Source organism: Macrobrachium rosenbergii, chromosome 55 (assembly GCF_040412425.1).
Source record: "Macrobrachium rosenbergii isolate ZJJX-2024 chromosome 55, ASM4041242v1, whole genome shotgun sequence".
NCBI lineage: Eukaryota > Metazoa > Arthropoda > Malacostraca > Decapoda > Palaemonidae > Macrobrachium > Macrobrachium rosenbergii.
Window position 1 is genome coordinate 52,790,467 of NC_089795.1, and position 17,500 is coordinate 52,807,966.

General features: G+C 40.4%; 1 protein-coding gene across 1 annotated transcript in view; it reads right to left on the minus strand.

Moving 5' to 3' along the window:
• Positions 1-2,969: 2,969 nt before the first annotated feature.
• LOC136835718 (prolyl 4-hydroxylase subunit alpha-3-like) overlaps positions 2,970-17,500 on the minus strand; it is an 18,211-nt gene continuing 3,680 nt past the window's right edge. The window contains exons 4-8 of the mRNA XM_067099580.1: positions 17,352-17,500; positions 15,090-15,209; positions 13,393-13,578; positions 12,656-12,805; positions 2,970-3,039 (exon numbers count right to left, since the gene is read on the minus strand). The exon at positions 17,352-17,500 is cut by the window's right edge and continues 9 nt beyond it. Coding sequence (XP_066955681.1) covers positions 3,013-3,039; positions 12,656-12,805; positions 13,393-13,578; positions 15,090-15,209; positions 17,352-17,500 — 632 coding nt within the window. The 3' untranslated portion in view covers positions 2,970-3,012. The remainder of the gene's footprint in view (positions 3,040-12,655; positions 12,806-13,392; positions 13,579-15,089; positions 15,210-17,351) is intronic.

The window sequence follows — 17,500 nt, forward strand, 5'->3', positions numbered from 1 at the left end:
AGATCATCTCAAAGGTTCAGAGTCCCATGAGAAGTTAGTTCGTCAGTGCACCTCATGCGGTGCACTGTATGGTTTTATTAACTGTCTTGCGATTAAGTAATGTTTGAGCTGTAATAAATTATTGTGATTCATATTTATATCGAAAGTATACAAGTATTTCATTTATGAAATATTCATGTACCAAACATTCTAACGGATTACTTGGGGTTCTTGCAGTGTGCCTTGGCCCCTTTCGTTCATTTTACTATGCCTCTTTCTTATTCTTTTTCCCTCCATCTTACTCTTCGCCCCTCTCCTAGAAATTGATTCATGATGCAACTGTGAGGTTTTCCTTCTGTCACACCTTTGAAACCTTTTGCAGTCAGTTTCGTTTCAGCGCTGAGATGACCTCATAGATCCCAGTGCTTGGCCTCTGGCCTAAATTCTATATTCAGTTCAAAGGCTTAGACTATAATCATTTTAATCAAAGCCAGGAAGTGAAATGAAGTTGATTTAGCTTTGATGGACCATCTCCTTCCATCCTTAGAATAACCCAGTTAAATTTTAATAAGACTGTGATGGCAAATGTACTTTTCTTTTTATTGTAACACGAAACTTTTTTGTGACGTCTTTTTGTAATTTCCATAAATTATTTTTTACTCTGGGGAGGAAGGAAAGCTAGAATCAGTTTCATTCTCGAGCTGGTGGGTTTTACTAATCTTCAACCTTTGCGTCTTCATCTTGACGTCATCGTTTCTAATCCTAAAATTGGTGAAGAAATACACAGTGATGTAAAATATAACGATGCGCACACTTTCGTCGTGCTGTAAGAATAAATTAACTTTTGTTTCTCCTTTCTTAACTTTTGTAACTTTTATTCTATTATACTGTAATCACCTGAAGAGGCCAGTTGGCATTGAAACTGTAGCGAACTATAGCGTTTCAAATATATTTCCAAAACACAACTATTTTAATTTATGCAATAATGTCAGTGTAAATATGTATTAAAACTATATAAAAAGGTTTGTATATAGACATATTTTTATTAGAACATTTACACTGACATCATTATGAATTTCTTCCCCGTTGCAAGTGGTTGAAGATTCTGGAGATTCACATAAATCCGAAAATAGACAAAACGTTTTTAATTTTGACGTTTTATTAATGATGTCAGTGTAAATGTATAGTAAAATATATAAAAAAATTATATATACACATATTTCAATACATATTTACCCTGACATCATTGTGACTGCAATATTTTAGTGGCTCATTGAGATTCTGAGATTCACAAATCCGAAAATGAACAAACTGTTTGAATCTGACGTCTCTCAGGGCAATTACAGAGGAAAACAGTTGTCTGACTCACCCATTTGTCGCCAACTGTCGCGGACAACTTCCGTGCAACATGCGTTGATCGAAGCCCCGCTTTTCAACAGGTTGTAAAACATGACTACGCTTCCTTTCTTGGGAGGACCTCTAAGTCGAGATGGAAATGAGAAGGCAGTGGCTCCCACTGTCCAAAATGTCATTCAGCTACGCAGTTTCACCATCATTCGTGAAAAAAAAAAAAAATTGAAAAAAGGTGAGAAATATGTACAGTCGACCCCGTAGTGGGTTAGTACCAAATCAGTGCGCCTCACGTGGTGCACTGTAGTCATTATTAAGGGGTCTTTGTGGCGTCCCTTCCTTGGCCCCCTAGCTGCAACCCTTCTCATTTCTTTTACCGTACCTACTTTCCTATTCTCTTTCTTCCATCTGACTTTCCACCTCTCTGAAAATGGTTTCTTAGTACAGCACCGAGGTTTTTCTCTTGTTGCGCCTTTAAAACTTTCTTACTATCAATTTCCCTTTCAGCGCTGAATGACTCAGGTCCCAGCGCTGTCCTTTGGTCCTATATTCCTATTCTGTTCTGTTCTCCCCGGCGAATTTGAGAGCTTAACCTTCCTTTAAGATTTCATAGATTTGATTTGGTTGATTTTTATGTAATCAATCTGTGAAGCCAAAAGCACTGGCGCTTTCAGCCATCCAGCACTCAAGATTGTGAAAAGAGGGAGCTGGATGGTTGGACAAGATAAAAGAGGTCCAGAAATAAATGAGATGAAATACAAGGATCTACAGCTGGAACTGGGAAAACCTCAGTTGTACTAAGTGAGGTAATCGTTAGAGGAATTAGATGGCAAGACTGGAAGAAAGGAAGCGGGAACGGAGGTCAAGTAAAGGCTAGTGGGTGTAGCTAGAAGCAGAATGACGCCACAAATCTTTAGTGATGTTCACAATGCCCCTGAGTGATTTCTCATCAGTGGATTGAGACTATATATCTTAGTGAGAGAGCACACTTATTGCAAAACAGAACAGTCTGCTATTCTGTCCTGATGGGAACAATTTTGCCTCTGCAAAGAAAGAAAAAAACGACTCGTAGCTTTTGATTTGAGTTGTAATAAACTGTTGTATACATGTCGAAACTCATTGGTGAAAGTGTATTCAGGTTTGTCTTCCACAAAAAATAGTGTCATCGAAAAGTTCGTGATACAGAAGTTACGTGACAATAAATCTGATTTATGATATATAATGCATGTAAACAAATACACACACACACTCCACACTCACACATACACGCATATATGTGTGTGTATAATATTTTTATATATAAAATGTATGTATATTATATTTTATATATGTAGTGTGTACGGATGTCAATGCTCGCGCGTCGATGAGTGCGTGTGCAAGTGTGTATGTATACATAAACTTATACTGTGTGCATGAGAATCGAGAGTGTTTATCGAATACGCCAGTATGTTGCATATAGAAAGATATAGACAAAATTTTACAGCATGTGCAAAAGTAAAATTACTCACTGAATTTTTCCAGATACTTCAAAGGAAATCGCTGTGTTGTGGTCGCTAATGAACAGGCAAAATATGCAAAAAACAGTTCGAAAAACGAGAATAATTATAATCATTATTATTATCATAGGTCCAACTTACCAAATTATTTTCGTGCTTGTACCGAGTATCCGAATGTATGCGTAAGTCACTGGTAAGCACCGTAATTTCGAATCTGAAAAGATCAAACGAATAATCTAAAAGATGCTGCAAGAATCGTTGAGGCTTATGGCATTTTGTCTTGCTATTATTATTATTATTATTATTATTATTATTATTATTATTATTATTATTATTATTATTATTATTATTATTATGTCGTTAAAGAAGATAAGCAGCATCAGTGGAATTGATTTTATATGGTATTTTCAATTCTCATTATTATTTTCTCATCAGCTTGATGTTGCTATGTAACTGGCCGATGTTCCTAGTCTGGGTAAGGATTAATTCGTCGTATTCTCGTGTAGAGAATCTTCGTCGTCTTTCTAAGGGCGCAGTGGAATTCCAAGCGCTTCCAAACCGTGTCATCGGTTCATTCACAAAAGGAAGGATGGGCTTGTTCTGGTTGGAATGGGATGGATGGATTTAGATTTAGACAGCAGCCAGCTGGCACGGGGCTCTTGCTCCTAGAGTAGCCTTGTACCTGTTGGTTGTTTCTGTAACGGAGAATAGTTAGTTAGCCTGTATTTATAGTGTCCTGGCTGCTCCGTGTTGTAAGAGCTGATTTTTCATTAGCTGGTTCAGGTTACCCCTGAGCAAGCCATCTCTCAGAGGTGGATGCTCGCGCTGGTCTTGGCGTGCTGACGTTGGAGACTTTGGGGGGCTAGTATTGGGAAGGGTCACTGCCCAGTAGATGGGGCATCACCTGACTGGTCCGTTCGTTTGGCTCAGAGGGCAGGCAGGTGGTGCCTACACCGCGTTGGGAGAAGGGAAGTCTCTTTGTGGTCTTGAGGCAGGCTCTCCTTTCTGATGTGTAGGGCCGCCAGGAGGCGAAGGCGGCGGTCTCCTTATCAATAATTCCGACGTTAGAATTGCCATCCTTCCATGTTATTCTGATATTTGGTGTTTGCCACGATTATGGATGGCGCCTTCGAGCATGGCAGGAGATCCTCTTGGAAAATCTCGTACGTGGGCATACGTGCCAGGCGCTGAGTGGATTCCTGGACAGGGAATTTGTACTGGTACACGTTGGTTCTCTTCAGAGGGTCCTGCACCAGGGGTGGGTTGTTTTTCACGATCAGGCCACTGGTCTTTTTGCTTTTTAATAAAACTACCAGTATAACCTTTTTTTTCCGGGTCCGTAGGGAAGACGTTTCCTTCTGTGATATTATGAAGGCACACTGGTCCTCTGTATTTCCTGTGAAACACTTGTAAAAGAGAGTGACATCTTCCAAGGCAGCTGGAGTGAGCTCCTGTTGACACCCATTTATCAATGGTTCTATGTATGCATTTGAGATCCTGGTTGGAATACCCATTGTTATTAAAACCTGGCCTTGCTCTAATTCAGTGAGTGTCCTTCCAAGAAGAGCAGTGTGAGAGAGTTCCCCTGATGAAGGCGCTGATCGCAGTGCATTTGTATCTCTCTGGGCACTCACTCTCACCGTTCAGGCACATGCCCAGGTTGTGGGTTTCATATATACTTGCGTTACGAAGTGTTCCTCTTGTTGCATGATGAGGACGTCAAGGAAGGGGAGACGATGATCATGGCAGTGCTCTGTGGTGAAGTTAAGGTTACTGTGGTCGTGGAATGCTTGCCACGGGTGTTCTATTTCTTCCTCCGGAATGGCGCTTAGGAAAGTGTCGTCAATATACCAGACATACATCGACGGTTTATCAGTGGCAGCGAATACCCAACATTCCATAGCTCCCATGTAGAAATTCGTGAAAAGTACTCCAAGGGAAGAATCCATCACTACACCATCTTTCTGTATGTACATAATGGCCTGTGTGGGTAGAGAAAGGGGCCTTTTCTGTACAGATCTCGAGAGGTGTCTAGAAGGCATGCTCGGGGATGTTTAATGGGAGCGTGGAGTCATCTCTGTGCACACGGTCCAGAATTATCTGGGTTGTTTCATCCATGGAGACGTTCGTGAAGAGGGACTCCACACCCATCGAGGCAATAACTCCTCCCGGGGTGTTGTTTTCAGGGTTTCTATAAACTCGGCAGAAGACTTCAAGCTGTGGTCATCTGGAACGTAAGGAGTCAAAACAGCATTCAGTTTTTTCGCAAGCTGGTGCGTGATGGAATCTAATAATTGGCAATGGGTTCCCTGGTTTATCGTTTTAACGTTCCGTATATGTAGTCAAAAATGTCAGAATCCCCCTCGATCGCAGCAGGTGAAGGAGCATTAGAAGCTTTCATTGATAGTCTCAATGATCCTATTGACCCACGCTCTTGATGTCATCTACCAGGTTCCCAGTGATCCTCTGAAATTTCTCTTCCAGTTCCTCTCTTTCTGTTGTGGAGAGCCAGTTCTTTTTTCTTTATGTTCATACTTTGTCTGCCAGCCTCTGTTCTGTCTGAGGGTGTTATTTCTCTCATTCAGATGTTGACCAATCTTCTTCTGTAGCCTCTTTCTGTCAGGTTGCTTCAGTGATGTAGCATCTCCATATTTCGCCTTCTTCTCTTGTCCATTTCTTCTTCTGGTTTGCCTCTGTAGTCCAGTCTCTGTTGCTGGTTACTGTCGTTGTGGTGGTCAGTTGCTAGATGACGACCTCCAAGTATCTGACCGTCCTCCCCCTCTGATGTCTACACGTCTCTGCTAGATTACAGCAAGAACACCCTCTGATGTCTACAAGTTTCTGTTAGATTACAGCAAGAACACCCTCTGATAGTGGAGCGGGTAACTACAAAAAAATAGGAGAAAAGTGCAAATGGTGATACAACATGAAACTTGGCTCAACTATTCTTCTTGTCCCTTGGTCTCATTATCAACCTCCGGCCACACAAAATTTTTAGACAAATTAAGATGGCAACATGTTTTTCAAATGGCATCTTGTGGATATTTTGAATATTGGTATTTAATTGATTAATCACATTCAAATCCCTTAATTCCTCCCAGTTTATATTAAGATATTAAAAACAAGCCTTTACATATGTGATACATCATTTCTCTAGGAATATCCCAGATGCTGTCACTATATCAAAATTGTCTGCTAAAAATGCCCAAAAACTGGTACTTGCTCATATATGAGGTTAAAGGTCTGTAACATGTGGATTTGGGGTAACTTTAGCCTGATCAGTTCATTTTTTGTAGATTAGAAATCAGTGTCCCAGTTAATTCATTGTCATCTTCATATAGAAAAAAAATGGTAATAAGCAATGTAAAAGTGTAATAGTAGTGTCAGTGTACTACTGCAGGGCACACTGGTTGGCACTATAGCTATGAACTCAGCATGGGGTTCAGTGCGCTAATGGCAGAGCAGATTTGTTATTAGTTTCCCGAAAGCTGTTTGCTGGCCCCACTTCAAAGCTAAACAGCTGCACACAGAATTGCCAGGGCGTGCCCAGAGCGGGAGGGCCGAGCCAAGGAAGATGGGGCTTTAGTCTTCCAGATGGTGTACAGACCACGGGAATTAAATAGTATTGGATGAATGATCAGGCTAGGGTAGGATTATGACATATCTGAGCTAGTTGTATCCCTTATCTGAAAGTGCAAATATGTTATATAGAATTGGTAAGATAAACCCTTGGCCTATAGAACCAAAAGCAATGCTTCAGAACAATCATGGAAATCAGCGTCTTTCCTGAAGGGAGATAGTACGACTAACTGGAAGCTTTGTTGCTTGTGCCAAGAGGACACACGTGAAAGACTAGTTGATACATCTGGTGCTGGCTATGTTACCCTTGCTACAAAAATTCCTATAAGTTAAATGCGATACCTATACCATTTCATCCCAAAAGGCTTGATGAAGGTGATGGAATTCTGTAGACCTTTGAAAATAACAAAGCAACATGTCATGAATCATGTATGCTGAAGTTCAAAACAACAAAACTAGAAAGGAAAAGGAAGTCATTGTGTAAGATAAAAGAAGATGATGCCCCATCAGCAAAAATTCACACATAGTAGCCAGAAGGCAGATGAAGAAGATGCAGAAGAATTTAAGACTGAGAAAGAAGGAATATGCTTTATTTGTGACCAACCAGCACCAATCAAAGATTTACAATTGGCCATGACATTGCATTTACATGAAAAGCTGCAACGATATGCCACCAACCTACTAGATGAGAAACTTCTGGCCAAGCTTAGCGCTGGAGATATTGTTTCTCAGGACCATATGTATCACCAGAAAATTGGAGATGATTATGTGCAGTACAGACAAGAGGCATGTGCCCATGCTTTTGCTGAGCTTGAGGTGTACATAAGAGACAAGCAGTTGACCACAGATGGGTGCTGCTATTTTACAATGGTAGAACTTTATGATTTGTACAAACAAAGACTGGAACAGCTAAATGTTGATGCTTCCTTTGTGCACCGAACACAGTTGAAAGAACAGATACTCGCCCACATCCCAGAACTGGAGGACTTTAAAAAGGGAAGAGAAATTTGGTTTGCCTACAAAATGAAAATGGGAGAAGCCCTAGCCATAGCATGTGACTACAATGATGCACTAATCGTGGCCAAAGCAGCTAAGATATTGAGGAAACAGATGCTTGAACATGAGGTAGAATTTGATGGAACCTTAACAGTAGACACTAGAAGAGAATCTGTGCCACCGAGTTTGTTGGAATTTGTAAGTGTGCTACAAAACGGTGGTGATATAAAATCCCAACTTAAATATGGAACATCATCTACTAATCTAGCTTTAGCACAACTTTTGCACTTCAACTGTCGAAAGAATCCAGCATCTTCAACATTCTCCAGACATTCCAAGTCAAGAGAACCTCCGTTTCCAGTATATATTGGTCCCCTGGTCTTTGCAAAAACCAGGAAGCGTCAATTAATTGATACATTCCATCGCCATGGAATCAGCATCAGCTATGAAGGATTCTGGAATTGACTAAAGGGTTAGGAGAAACAGTTGTAACAAGGGCTGTGGAGGAAGAAATAGTTTGTCCCTCTACGCTAAGAAAAGGGCTCTTTACAACTTGTGCTGTTGACAATCTGGACCATAATCCAAGTGCCACAACTGCACAAACATCCTTCCATGGGACAGGCATATCTTTGTTTCAGCATCCAAGCACTGATGAAAAGGGTGAGGACAGAAACTTGGCCCCAAATCATCCAAAGTGGAACAAAGTAAAAAAATGTACCTTCTCTTCCTGAATATTACACAAATGTACCTCCTGCTCACTTTAAACATGAGAATTCCCTCCCTTCATCCAGTGGAAGTGCAGGACAGCAACAGGTTGTGCTCTCAAAGCATCTTTCTCTTGAGTATGAATGGCTTGAAAAAGTCAGTCTGTCGGACAGGAGTGAAAATGCTGTGTCCATATCTTGGGCAGCACATCAAGCTTCTCAGAAGCGACAGGCTCCATTTGAAATAAGCTTGTCATCAATGTTGTCTCTTTTTCAAGAGGCAGCTCATTCAGTTGCAATGATAAAACATGCCATGGATATTGCAAGAGCAACCACACAGTTTCTCAATCCTGGCCAAACCCCAGTTCTAGCAGTTGATCAGCCACTATTTGCAATTGCTAAGCAAATCCAATGGGATTGGCTATAGCAGTATGGTGGTATGGTTATTGTGTTTGGAGGGCTGCATATAGAAATGGCAGCATTCAAAATTCTGGGTGATCTCTTGAAAGACAGTGGTTGGACTGGTGCTCTTGCAGAAGCAGAAATAGCTACTCCTGGAACAGCAGATTCGTTTATTTCTGCTTCACATTTGAAGAAGACATATCTAGCCCACCAGGTGACAGCTTGCAGTTTATATCAGCTGCACACCTATATGGCATATATCCAGTAAGCAGACGAAGAAACTGAGCTAAGTTGTGAAAGCTGGATCAGAAAACAAGAATCAGAGTGTCCCCAATTCTACTTTTGGAATCTTGTTCTTCAGCTAGAACTTCTAGTGTTTGTTTTCATCAGGTCGTACCGAGAGTCTAATTTCAAATTGTATAAAGATGAGCTGCAGAAACTCATTCCTTTCTTCTTTGCCCTGGACCATGTACATTATGCCAAGTGGCTTTCAATTCATTTGAGGGACATGGAGGCTCTCCAAAATGACACATCTGATGAATTTGCAAAGGGAAATTTCACTGTCCACAAAACCACTCGGCCTTTTTCCTCAATGGCTATAGACCAAGCACACAAGCAAAATAATGCTCATGTGAAAGGAGATGGGGAGCTGTTGGCCTATTTGAAGATGAAGATACTCTCAGAAGGTAGACAGTGCTGGTCCTGAAGTAAGCAGCCTGATCGTTGAGTTTGAGACTAGAAGTGATGCTGATCCAAAATCTGAGGGTAAGCATCATGATGAAACTGAAACTGTGCAGAAAAGGTTTCTTGAAATGGTCGAAAATCTGGCAAAAGTAATCAAAGAAATAGGCAACCCTTTTGAGGAAGATTCAGTGGATTTGATTGTGCTAGACAGTCATGAAATTATGGACAGCAAAGTTAGTGAATCCTTGAGATCTATGAAGGGCCTTGGACAGACACAATTCACAAACTTTATTGACAGTCTCAAGACACCCAGCAAATTCTATGAACCAGTACATAAGAACAAAATTCTATTGTTCAGTCGCAAGATGTCTACTACAGAATCCAAGGGCAATCAGTCACTGCAAACCATAAAGGATGATTGTAATCTATTCTCATGCCTCTTCATATCATGCCAGAACAGACAGTGTGATTTAAACGAATTCTTTCAACATGAAAATCAAAATTGCCCACCATCACTGGCACAGAATGGACAGATGCATCAGGGCACCAAGTCACAGCTGCTGCCTCTATTAGAACAGCATGCATCAGACATCCCTGACAAAGAGCCTACCGCTGTTGTTATCATAATGGATGGTACAGCTCTTATAAATGCTCTGAGACCAACCAAGGGGTCTACATTTGAGTCTCATGCTAAAGAAGAAGCCCTATCCAAGATTCAGAAGCATGTACAGAAGTACAAGCAAACACACATTGTATTTGATGTGTATAGGACAGACCGTATGAAAGCACAAACAAGACAAAAAAGAGGCACTGGAGTTCGCCAGAGAGTAATTAGCATAGCGAAAACTCCTGGTTATTGGGCCAGCTTCCTCAGGAATGACCACAACCAAACTGAACTATTTGCATATTTAGCAGACACAATCATTTCATCTCAAGCAGATGATACATCATGCATAATTGTCACTGAAGGGGATGCTGCACTTTGTAGCAAAGCTGAACAAGATACTGCTGACCTACAAGGCTGCACTCACGAAGGGGCAGATACTAGAGTCCTTTTACATGGTGCATATGCTGCAAAGCATGAAGATATCTCAAGTGCAATCATATGTAGTACAGACACTGACGTTGTCATCATAGCAGTATCTAGCATAGAAAAAACTGGTTTGGACAAACTATGGATTAAATTTGGTAGAGGAAGAGACATGAGGTGGATACCTATCCATGAAATTGCAGCAGCCATGGGACCAAAAGCCTCAGGCTTCCCTTTTTCCACGCATTTAGCGGGTGTGACACAGTGTCTGCCTTTCATGGAAAAGGGAAGAAGTCTGCATGGCAAACATGGACTGTGTTTCAGCATGCCACACCCACCTTCACCAAACTAAGTTCAACACCAGCAGCTGTAGAAGATGAAGACCTGCAAATTATTGAAAAGTTCATGGTGCTAATGTACGATAGAAGCAGTTCATATAAAAATGTAAATGAGGCTAGACTTGATCTCTTTGCAAGAAAGCAAAACGCTTATGATTGCATTCCCCCTACAAGGGCTGCTCTTAGAGAGCATTGCAAGAGAGCTGCCTTTCAAGCAGGGCACATTTGGTGCCAGTCTTTAGTATGTCATCCAGTTTTGCCCAGTCCAAGACACTGGGGATGGCAACAGATTGATGGCACCTGGTTTCTTTATTGGACAGATTTGCCAATAGTAGCAATCTTGCCAAGAACTGAATAAGTGTGACTGCAAAAAGGAATGCCATGGCAGGTGCAAGTGCTACAAATCTGGACTTAGCTGCACAACTCTCTGCAGCTGCACTTGCTAAAACTAATTCATACACAAAACATATTGGTTCCTCTCAGTAGATACATACTTTTTTATCTTTGGTGGCCATTTTGGAAATATGGTGTTCACTTTATCTCTTCATGACAGTAAGAATGCCAAAATACAAATTCGCAATCATTATATGGACAGTATGAAACTTTTATAGGCTTATGAAATGAAAATATTTGAAGTATACAGCAAATTTGCCGCCAGTTTGGAAAAGTGTCAGCCATCTTGGAAATAGCCAAATATTGAGGTGGCTGGAGGTTGATTTTGATTTATGGGGATAATAAGAGTTCTCATGCCAAATCTGTTGCTTGTATCACCATTTGCACTTTTTTCCCATTATCCCGCTCCACTATGATGTCTACAAGTTTCTGTTAGATTACAGCAAGAACACCCTCTGATATCCACATGTTTCTGTTAGATTACAGCAAAAAGACCCTCTGATGTCTACCAGTTTCTGTTAGATTACATCAAGAACACCCTCTGATGTCTACATGTCTGCTATATTACAGCAAAAACACCCTCTGATGTCTACAAGTTTCTGTTAGATTACAGTAAGAACACCCTCTGATGTCTACAAGTTTCTGTTAGATTACAGCAAGAACACCCTCTGATGTCTACCAGTTTCTGTTAGATTACAGCAAGAACACCCTCTGATGTCTACAAGTTTCTGTTAGATTACAGCAAAAAGACCCTCTGATGTCTACCAGTTTCTGTTAGATTACATCAAGAACACCCTCTGATGTCTACATGTCTCTGCTAGATTACAGCAAGAACACCCTCTGATGTCTACAAGTTTCTGTCAGATTACAGCAAGAACACTCTCTGATGTCTACAAGTTTCTGTTAGATTACAGCAAGAACACCCTCTGATATCCACATGTTTCTACCAGTTCCTGTTAGTTTACATCAAGAACACCCTGTGATGTCTACCAGTTTCTGTTAGATTACAGCAAGAACACCCTCTGATGTCTACCAGTTTCTGTTAGATTACAGCAAGAACACCCTCTGATGTCTACAAGTTTCTGTTAGATTACAGCAAAAAGACCCTCTGATGTCTACCAGTTTCTGTTAGATTACATCAAGAACACCCTCTGATGTCTACATGTCTCTGCTAGATTACAGCAAGAACACCCTCTGATGTCTACAAGTTTCTGTCAGATTACAGCAAGAACACTCTCTGATGTCTACAAGTTTCTGTTAGATTACAGCAAGAACACCCTCTAATATCCACATGTTTCTACCAGTTCCTGTTAGTTTACATCAAGAACACCCTGTGATGTCTACCAGTTTCTGTTAGATTACAGCAAGAACACCCTCTGATGTCTACCAGTTTCTGTTAGATTACAGCAAGAACACCCTCTGATGTCTGCACTTTTCCGTTGAACTACAGCCAGATCACCTTCTGATGTCTACACGTTTCTGTTAAATTACAGTAAGAGCACCCTTTGATGTCTACCAGTTTCTATTAGATTACAGCAAGAACACCCTCTGATATCCACATGTTTCTGTCAGATTACAGCAAAAACACCCTCTGATGTGTACCAGTTTCTGTTAGATTACAGCAAGAGCACCCTCTGATGCCAACATTCTTTAAAAATTATCACTACAAGCCAATCAATCGGGAAGGAACACCACCAATCTTACCTTTAACGCCTCCGGATCAGTTTCTGTCGGGTCAGCCATTTTCAGACCTGACAGCATTGATGCTCTCCTCTCAACGGCTTTCACAACAGCATCGTTTCTGTCCAGAACGGCATGCTCTGACCTTCTGTTTGGTTTTACGTCTCTGCGGAGCTGTAACGGAAAGTGACGGAAATCATCTTTTAACTTGCTCCCATTATGCATTCTAACGTTATGTTCCTTCTTACAGTAGGGGAATGATACGAAGAAACTTTCCTCCTACGGTCTTTTCATTTTTTATTATTTTAGTTGTAAAACTACTGGCTAGTGAGCGAACCTTATTGGCAACATTAAAGAAATTTTCAAAGATGTAAATTGAGGTAGCAATTAAACTTTATCTCTTGATATGTTAACCTACAGGTCATAGGCTTGCATGATAATAATAATAATAATAATAATAATAATAATAATAATAATAATAATAATAATAATAATAAATTTTATCTCAGTCAAAGCCATATACATTAATAATTATGAATACATAGAAATAAAAAACATACGTACATAACTAAAACATGGCAGTGCAAAAAAAAATACAATAACAAGTCGCCTCTGAAAACCTAAAAACCTATGCTGTTAATAGTTACCTTTGTGACCGAAAGAGAAAATATTCCCTATTTTTCGTCAGCCGTCAAAAACTCATTTTCTTTTATGACAAAGATTTATCTAAATGAAATACAACTCTGTAACTTGGAACTCACGTTATCCCTCGCTAGTCGCTTCAGAGTTTCGATTTCGGAATCGCTTATCACATCGTGAAACAAGATGATCTCGGGATCTTCGCTGACGGTTTCCTGCTTGATAAGTTGCAGAATGAAGAACGGGTTCCCTCGGGTGGTCAGTTTGCAACTGAAGTCCGCCGATGTACTCGGAGGAATATGATGCAGCTTGAAGCACAAAATTACACAGGTCACGAATCTCAGTGCTTGACAAAATTTAAAAAAAAAATGACAGCTTGAAGTACAAATTACAGTTACTGTGAATCTCATTGCATAACAAAATTGGAATAAATTGACTGAATACACACCAGCAATATGACATCATTAAAGAAAATGACGCGACTTAAAGTTTTTTCAAAATATTTATGATGACTTCCATTAATGTGTTGTTAGTCAAAAATATCGTTTAATATCGAAGTCATTATGCCTAGGGAATAACTTACACTTAAGGGGAATGAGAAATATGTGCTCCTGCGCCGGTCAGGATTCGAACCACGGTCTGGTTTAGAAGCAACCATAGAACTATGGTGAATTCGATATGAAACGACCGTTGTGACTTAATGTTTGAGAACGTTAAAAGTCATGCGTGTATGAGTAACAGAAAAATCTGTACAGTAAAACAGAAGGGCTAACAGTTTTAGAAACCAGTCTATCTCATCCAAGTGTCATAAGTCCCTTGGCATACTACAAGGCGTAATCCTGTAGCTGTGTAAGCAGTGAATCACTACTGAATCGTGTTTCCATATAACCAGTAAGAGTTCTGGAAGAAAAAATTAATATTTGAAGTACGTGGAAATTTGGGCAAATTTACCAGAACAAGTTACGAAAGTATATTCTTGTGAAGAATCAGAGTCTTGATATGTTACTGTATTTGCAATATAATTTGGAAAGTAATGAATAATCGCTGCTCTGTTTCAACGAGTAAAAGATTGTCTGCGATGGTTAGGTGAGGTATAAAGCAGTACGCGTCTCTCGTATACGGGCCCTTTGTTAATCCAGCATTGTGGCTAATCTGAAAACTAGGTTAAGTTGGTAATGGTTGGTGTATATAAATGTATATTTTACTCAGTCTTTGACTGATTTTTACCTTCACGTCCCAAGAATCTGCTCAAAAGACATTCATTCACTATCATAAGTTTGCTAAATTTGAAAAGTTCCTCTCAAAATGATCTGCTCATAATAGTTTCTAGATTCACCAACGCTTGCCTGAATTTCATCGTAACTTCTGACATTCCTATTTTCTTATAGTATTGAAGCTCCTGCTTTGTATCATTATTGCAAGACACTTGTACCCCTCATATATTGACCATTTGGTCATTGTTTAGCTGAGCTAAATAAAACTGCATCCCAGTAAACTATAAGGCGAGACTCTACTGTATTGTATTTCATTTCCCCAGTTAAAGAGGCCCTGTACAGATGGAGTTTTCCTCCTCAAGGTATGTACGCTGAACAAACTCCCCTTAAAGTGTGTTCTTTAAACAGGCATCTTAAATCACAGTTCAACAGTCATTAGAGGGATAGGTAAAGTGGCCTCCAATACTGATAGAGTGTATGTACTCATGAATGACTTTTACTCGAAAATCCCAAGGAAATAGCTGCTTATCATTTAATAAACAGGGCGTCAAATCTCCTTGCCCGTGACTGCACCCACGCAAAGGCGATTTATCACGCTTACTCACCATGACAGAGCTTGCTTTCGTACAGCTGAGGGAGAAGAGACCCCTCAGTGGACTCTGGTAAGGGGACTGCGACAGAAGACTCGGGAAATAAGACTCGTCGTGTCTCCAGGTCGTGTCGTGCTGGAAGCAGAAACAGGAGCGAATTCATATGCGTCGTTTGAAAGCTGCTGTATAAAAACGGGTTTTTTAAATAGAAAAAGTATTCTAATGAATACTTTAATTATGTATTTCAGTATTTAGAACTGATAAAAATAACCAAGGATGCGTGTCATCACTGAAGTCTCTCTCTCTCTCTCTCTCTCTCTCTCTCTCTCTCTCTCTCCTGCTCCCCCCCACAAGTCACACATAATACATATCCTACTATCAACAGTAATATTAGTAATCACAAATGTTAACGAAAAAATAGAGTATCGTGACTAGCGTAGAAAATTGTTTACGTATAAACTAAAATCAACTTTAAACAACATAAATTTAGGTCCACAAAGATTTATAGCTAATTCTGGTTGTGATCTCAGGACAATGAAGGATTTTCATAACACTTCAGTTGAAGTTCAACTTTCCCAAAACAGTAGTTCATTAAACTTCAGTAGCTATCAAAACCCAGGAAATTTCACTGCAGCTTCAGGCAAAGTTCAGTTATGATGGAAAGAACTGTTAGGTAAATTTTATGAGTATTCCAAACGCAATTTAGAATTTTTCTATGCCTGACGGTCAACTCAAAGTTACGCGTAGAACTTCAGGAAATTATATACACAACGAAAACATTTTCTTGTGGAGGGCATGTCTCACAAACAGGAATCAAAGATTTCAAGAGAAAATCGCTCTAAAGAAAGGAAAACCTTTGGCCAGTGACTTTTCAGTTCACATTTAATTTGCTAACAGCCATAAGCGTGAAAGGATTTAGAAATGCACAGATGACAAAATTTCTTCTAGGTTAAGAGGACAATGTGGTTATTAAAATTACATCTTTTTAAAACCGTACTGGCGAAGCAGAGTGATTACCTATATGCTGATCTTGAAGTTTGTATCGAGGATTATGAACACTTCGGTAATAGAAGTATGTTTCAAATGGCCTTATATATACACCCCATGGCGGGGGGGGGGAGAGTATCGTCATTGCACATCATACTGTTTGCATAACTTAAGGTTCTTTGCAGCGTTCATTCGGCCCCTAGCTACAACAACCCTTTCATTCCTTTAACTGTACCTCCTCCGTATATATTCTCTTTCTTCCATATTGGTTTCCATCAACTAACAACTGATTCATAGTGCGACTGCGAGGTTTTCCTCCTGTTACGCCTTTCAAACCTTCTCACTGTCAGTTTCCCTTTCAGCGCTGAATGACCTCATCATAGGTCCCAGCACTCGGCCTCTGACCTAAATTCTATTTTCTATTTTTTTCCTTATATATCCTGACGAGAGAGTCAAGACGGGGATACGGGCGAATTGGAAAACTCCAGTTTATCACCTGAAGCCACAGAAAAACGTCCGTAAAGAAACGACAGAGCACCAAAGCACTTTCGTGTAACAAACACATCCTCTGGGTACAAAGTGTTAATTATGCGAAAGCACTTGGCACATAGTTCCTCGTTGGACGAGTCGGTAGAGTTGTCGGCTAGCACTCGCTAGGCCCGAGTTCGAGCCTCCGGCCGGCTAATGAAGAATTAGAGGAATTTATTTCTGGTGACAAATTCATTTCTCGGTATAATGTGGTCCGGATTCCACAATAAGCTGTAGGTCCCGTTGCTAGGTAACCAATTGGTTCTTAGCCACGTAAAATAAGTCTAATCCTTCGGGCCAGCCCTAGGAGAGCTGTTAATCACCTCAGTGGTCAGGTAAAACTAAGGTATACTTAACTTTGCCGTTTCTTTTGGAGCTTTCCCTACGGCTTCAGCTGATAAGCCAATCACGTGCACATTCGTGGTTTTTTGTTAAAAGTTAAGTATACCTTAGTTTTACCAGACCACTGAGCTGATTAACAGCTCTCCTAGGGCTGGCCCGAAGGATTAGACTTATTTTACGTGGCTAAGAACCAATTGGTTACTTAGCAACGGGACCTACAGCTTATTGTGGAATCCGAGCCACATTATAGCGAGAAATGAATTTCTATCACCAGAAATAAATTCCTCTAACTCTTCATCAGCCGGTGGGGGGAATTGAACTCCGGCCCATCGAGTGACAGTCTGAAGCTCAACCGACTCAGCCAACGAAGGGCTGTGGTGGTTTTTTTGTCATTAAAAACACCCGTACAGAGACACTTACTGAATTCTTAATGAACTCCAGTTGACTTCTGACGTATTCCTTGACATCTAGATCGGTAGACGTATTGAAGATATGGTTGAACCACAACCAGGCGTTAGAGAAGATGTTTTCGTCTATGAAATATTGGCCAATCTGCAGGCAGTCCCAGG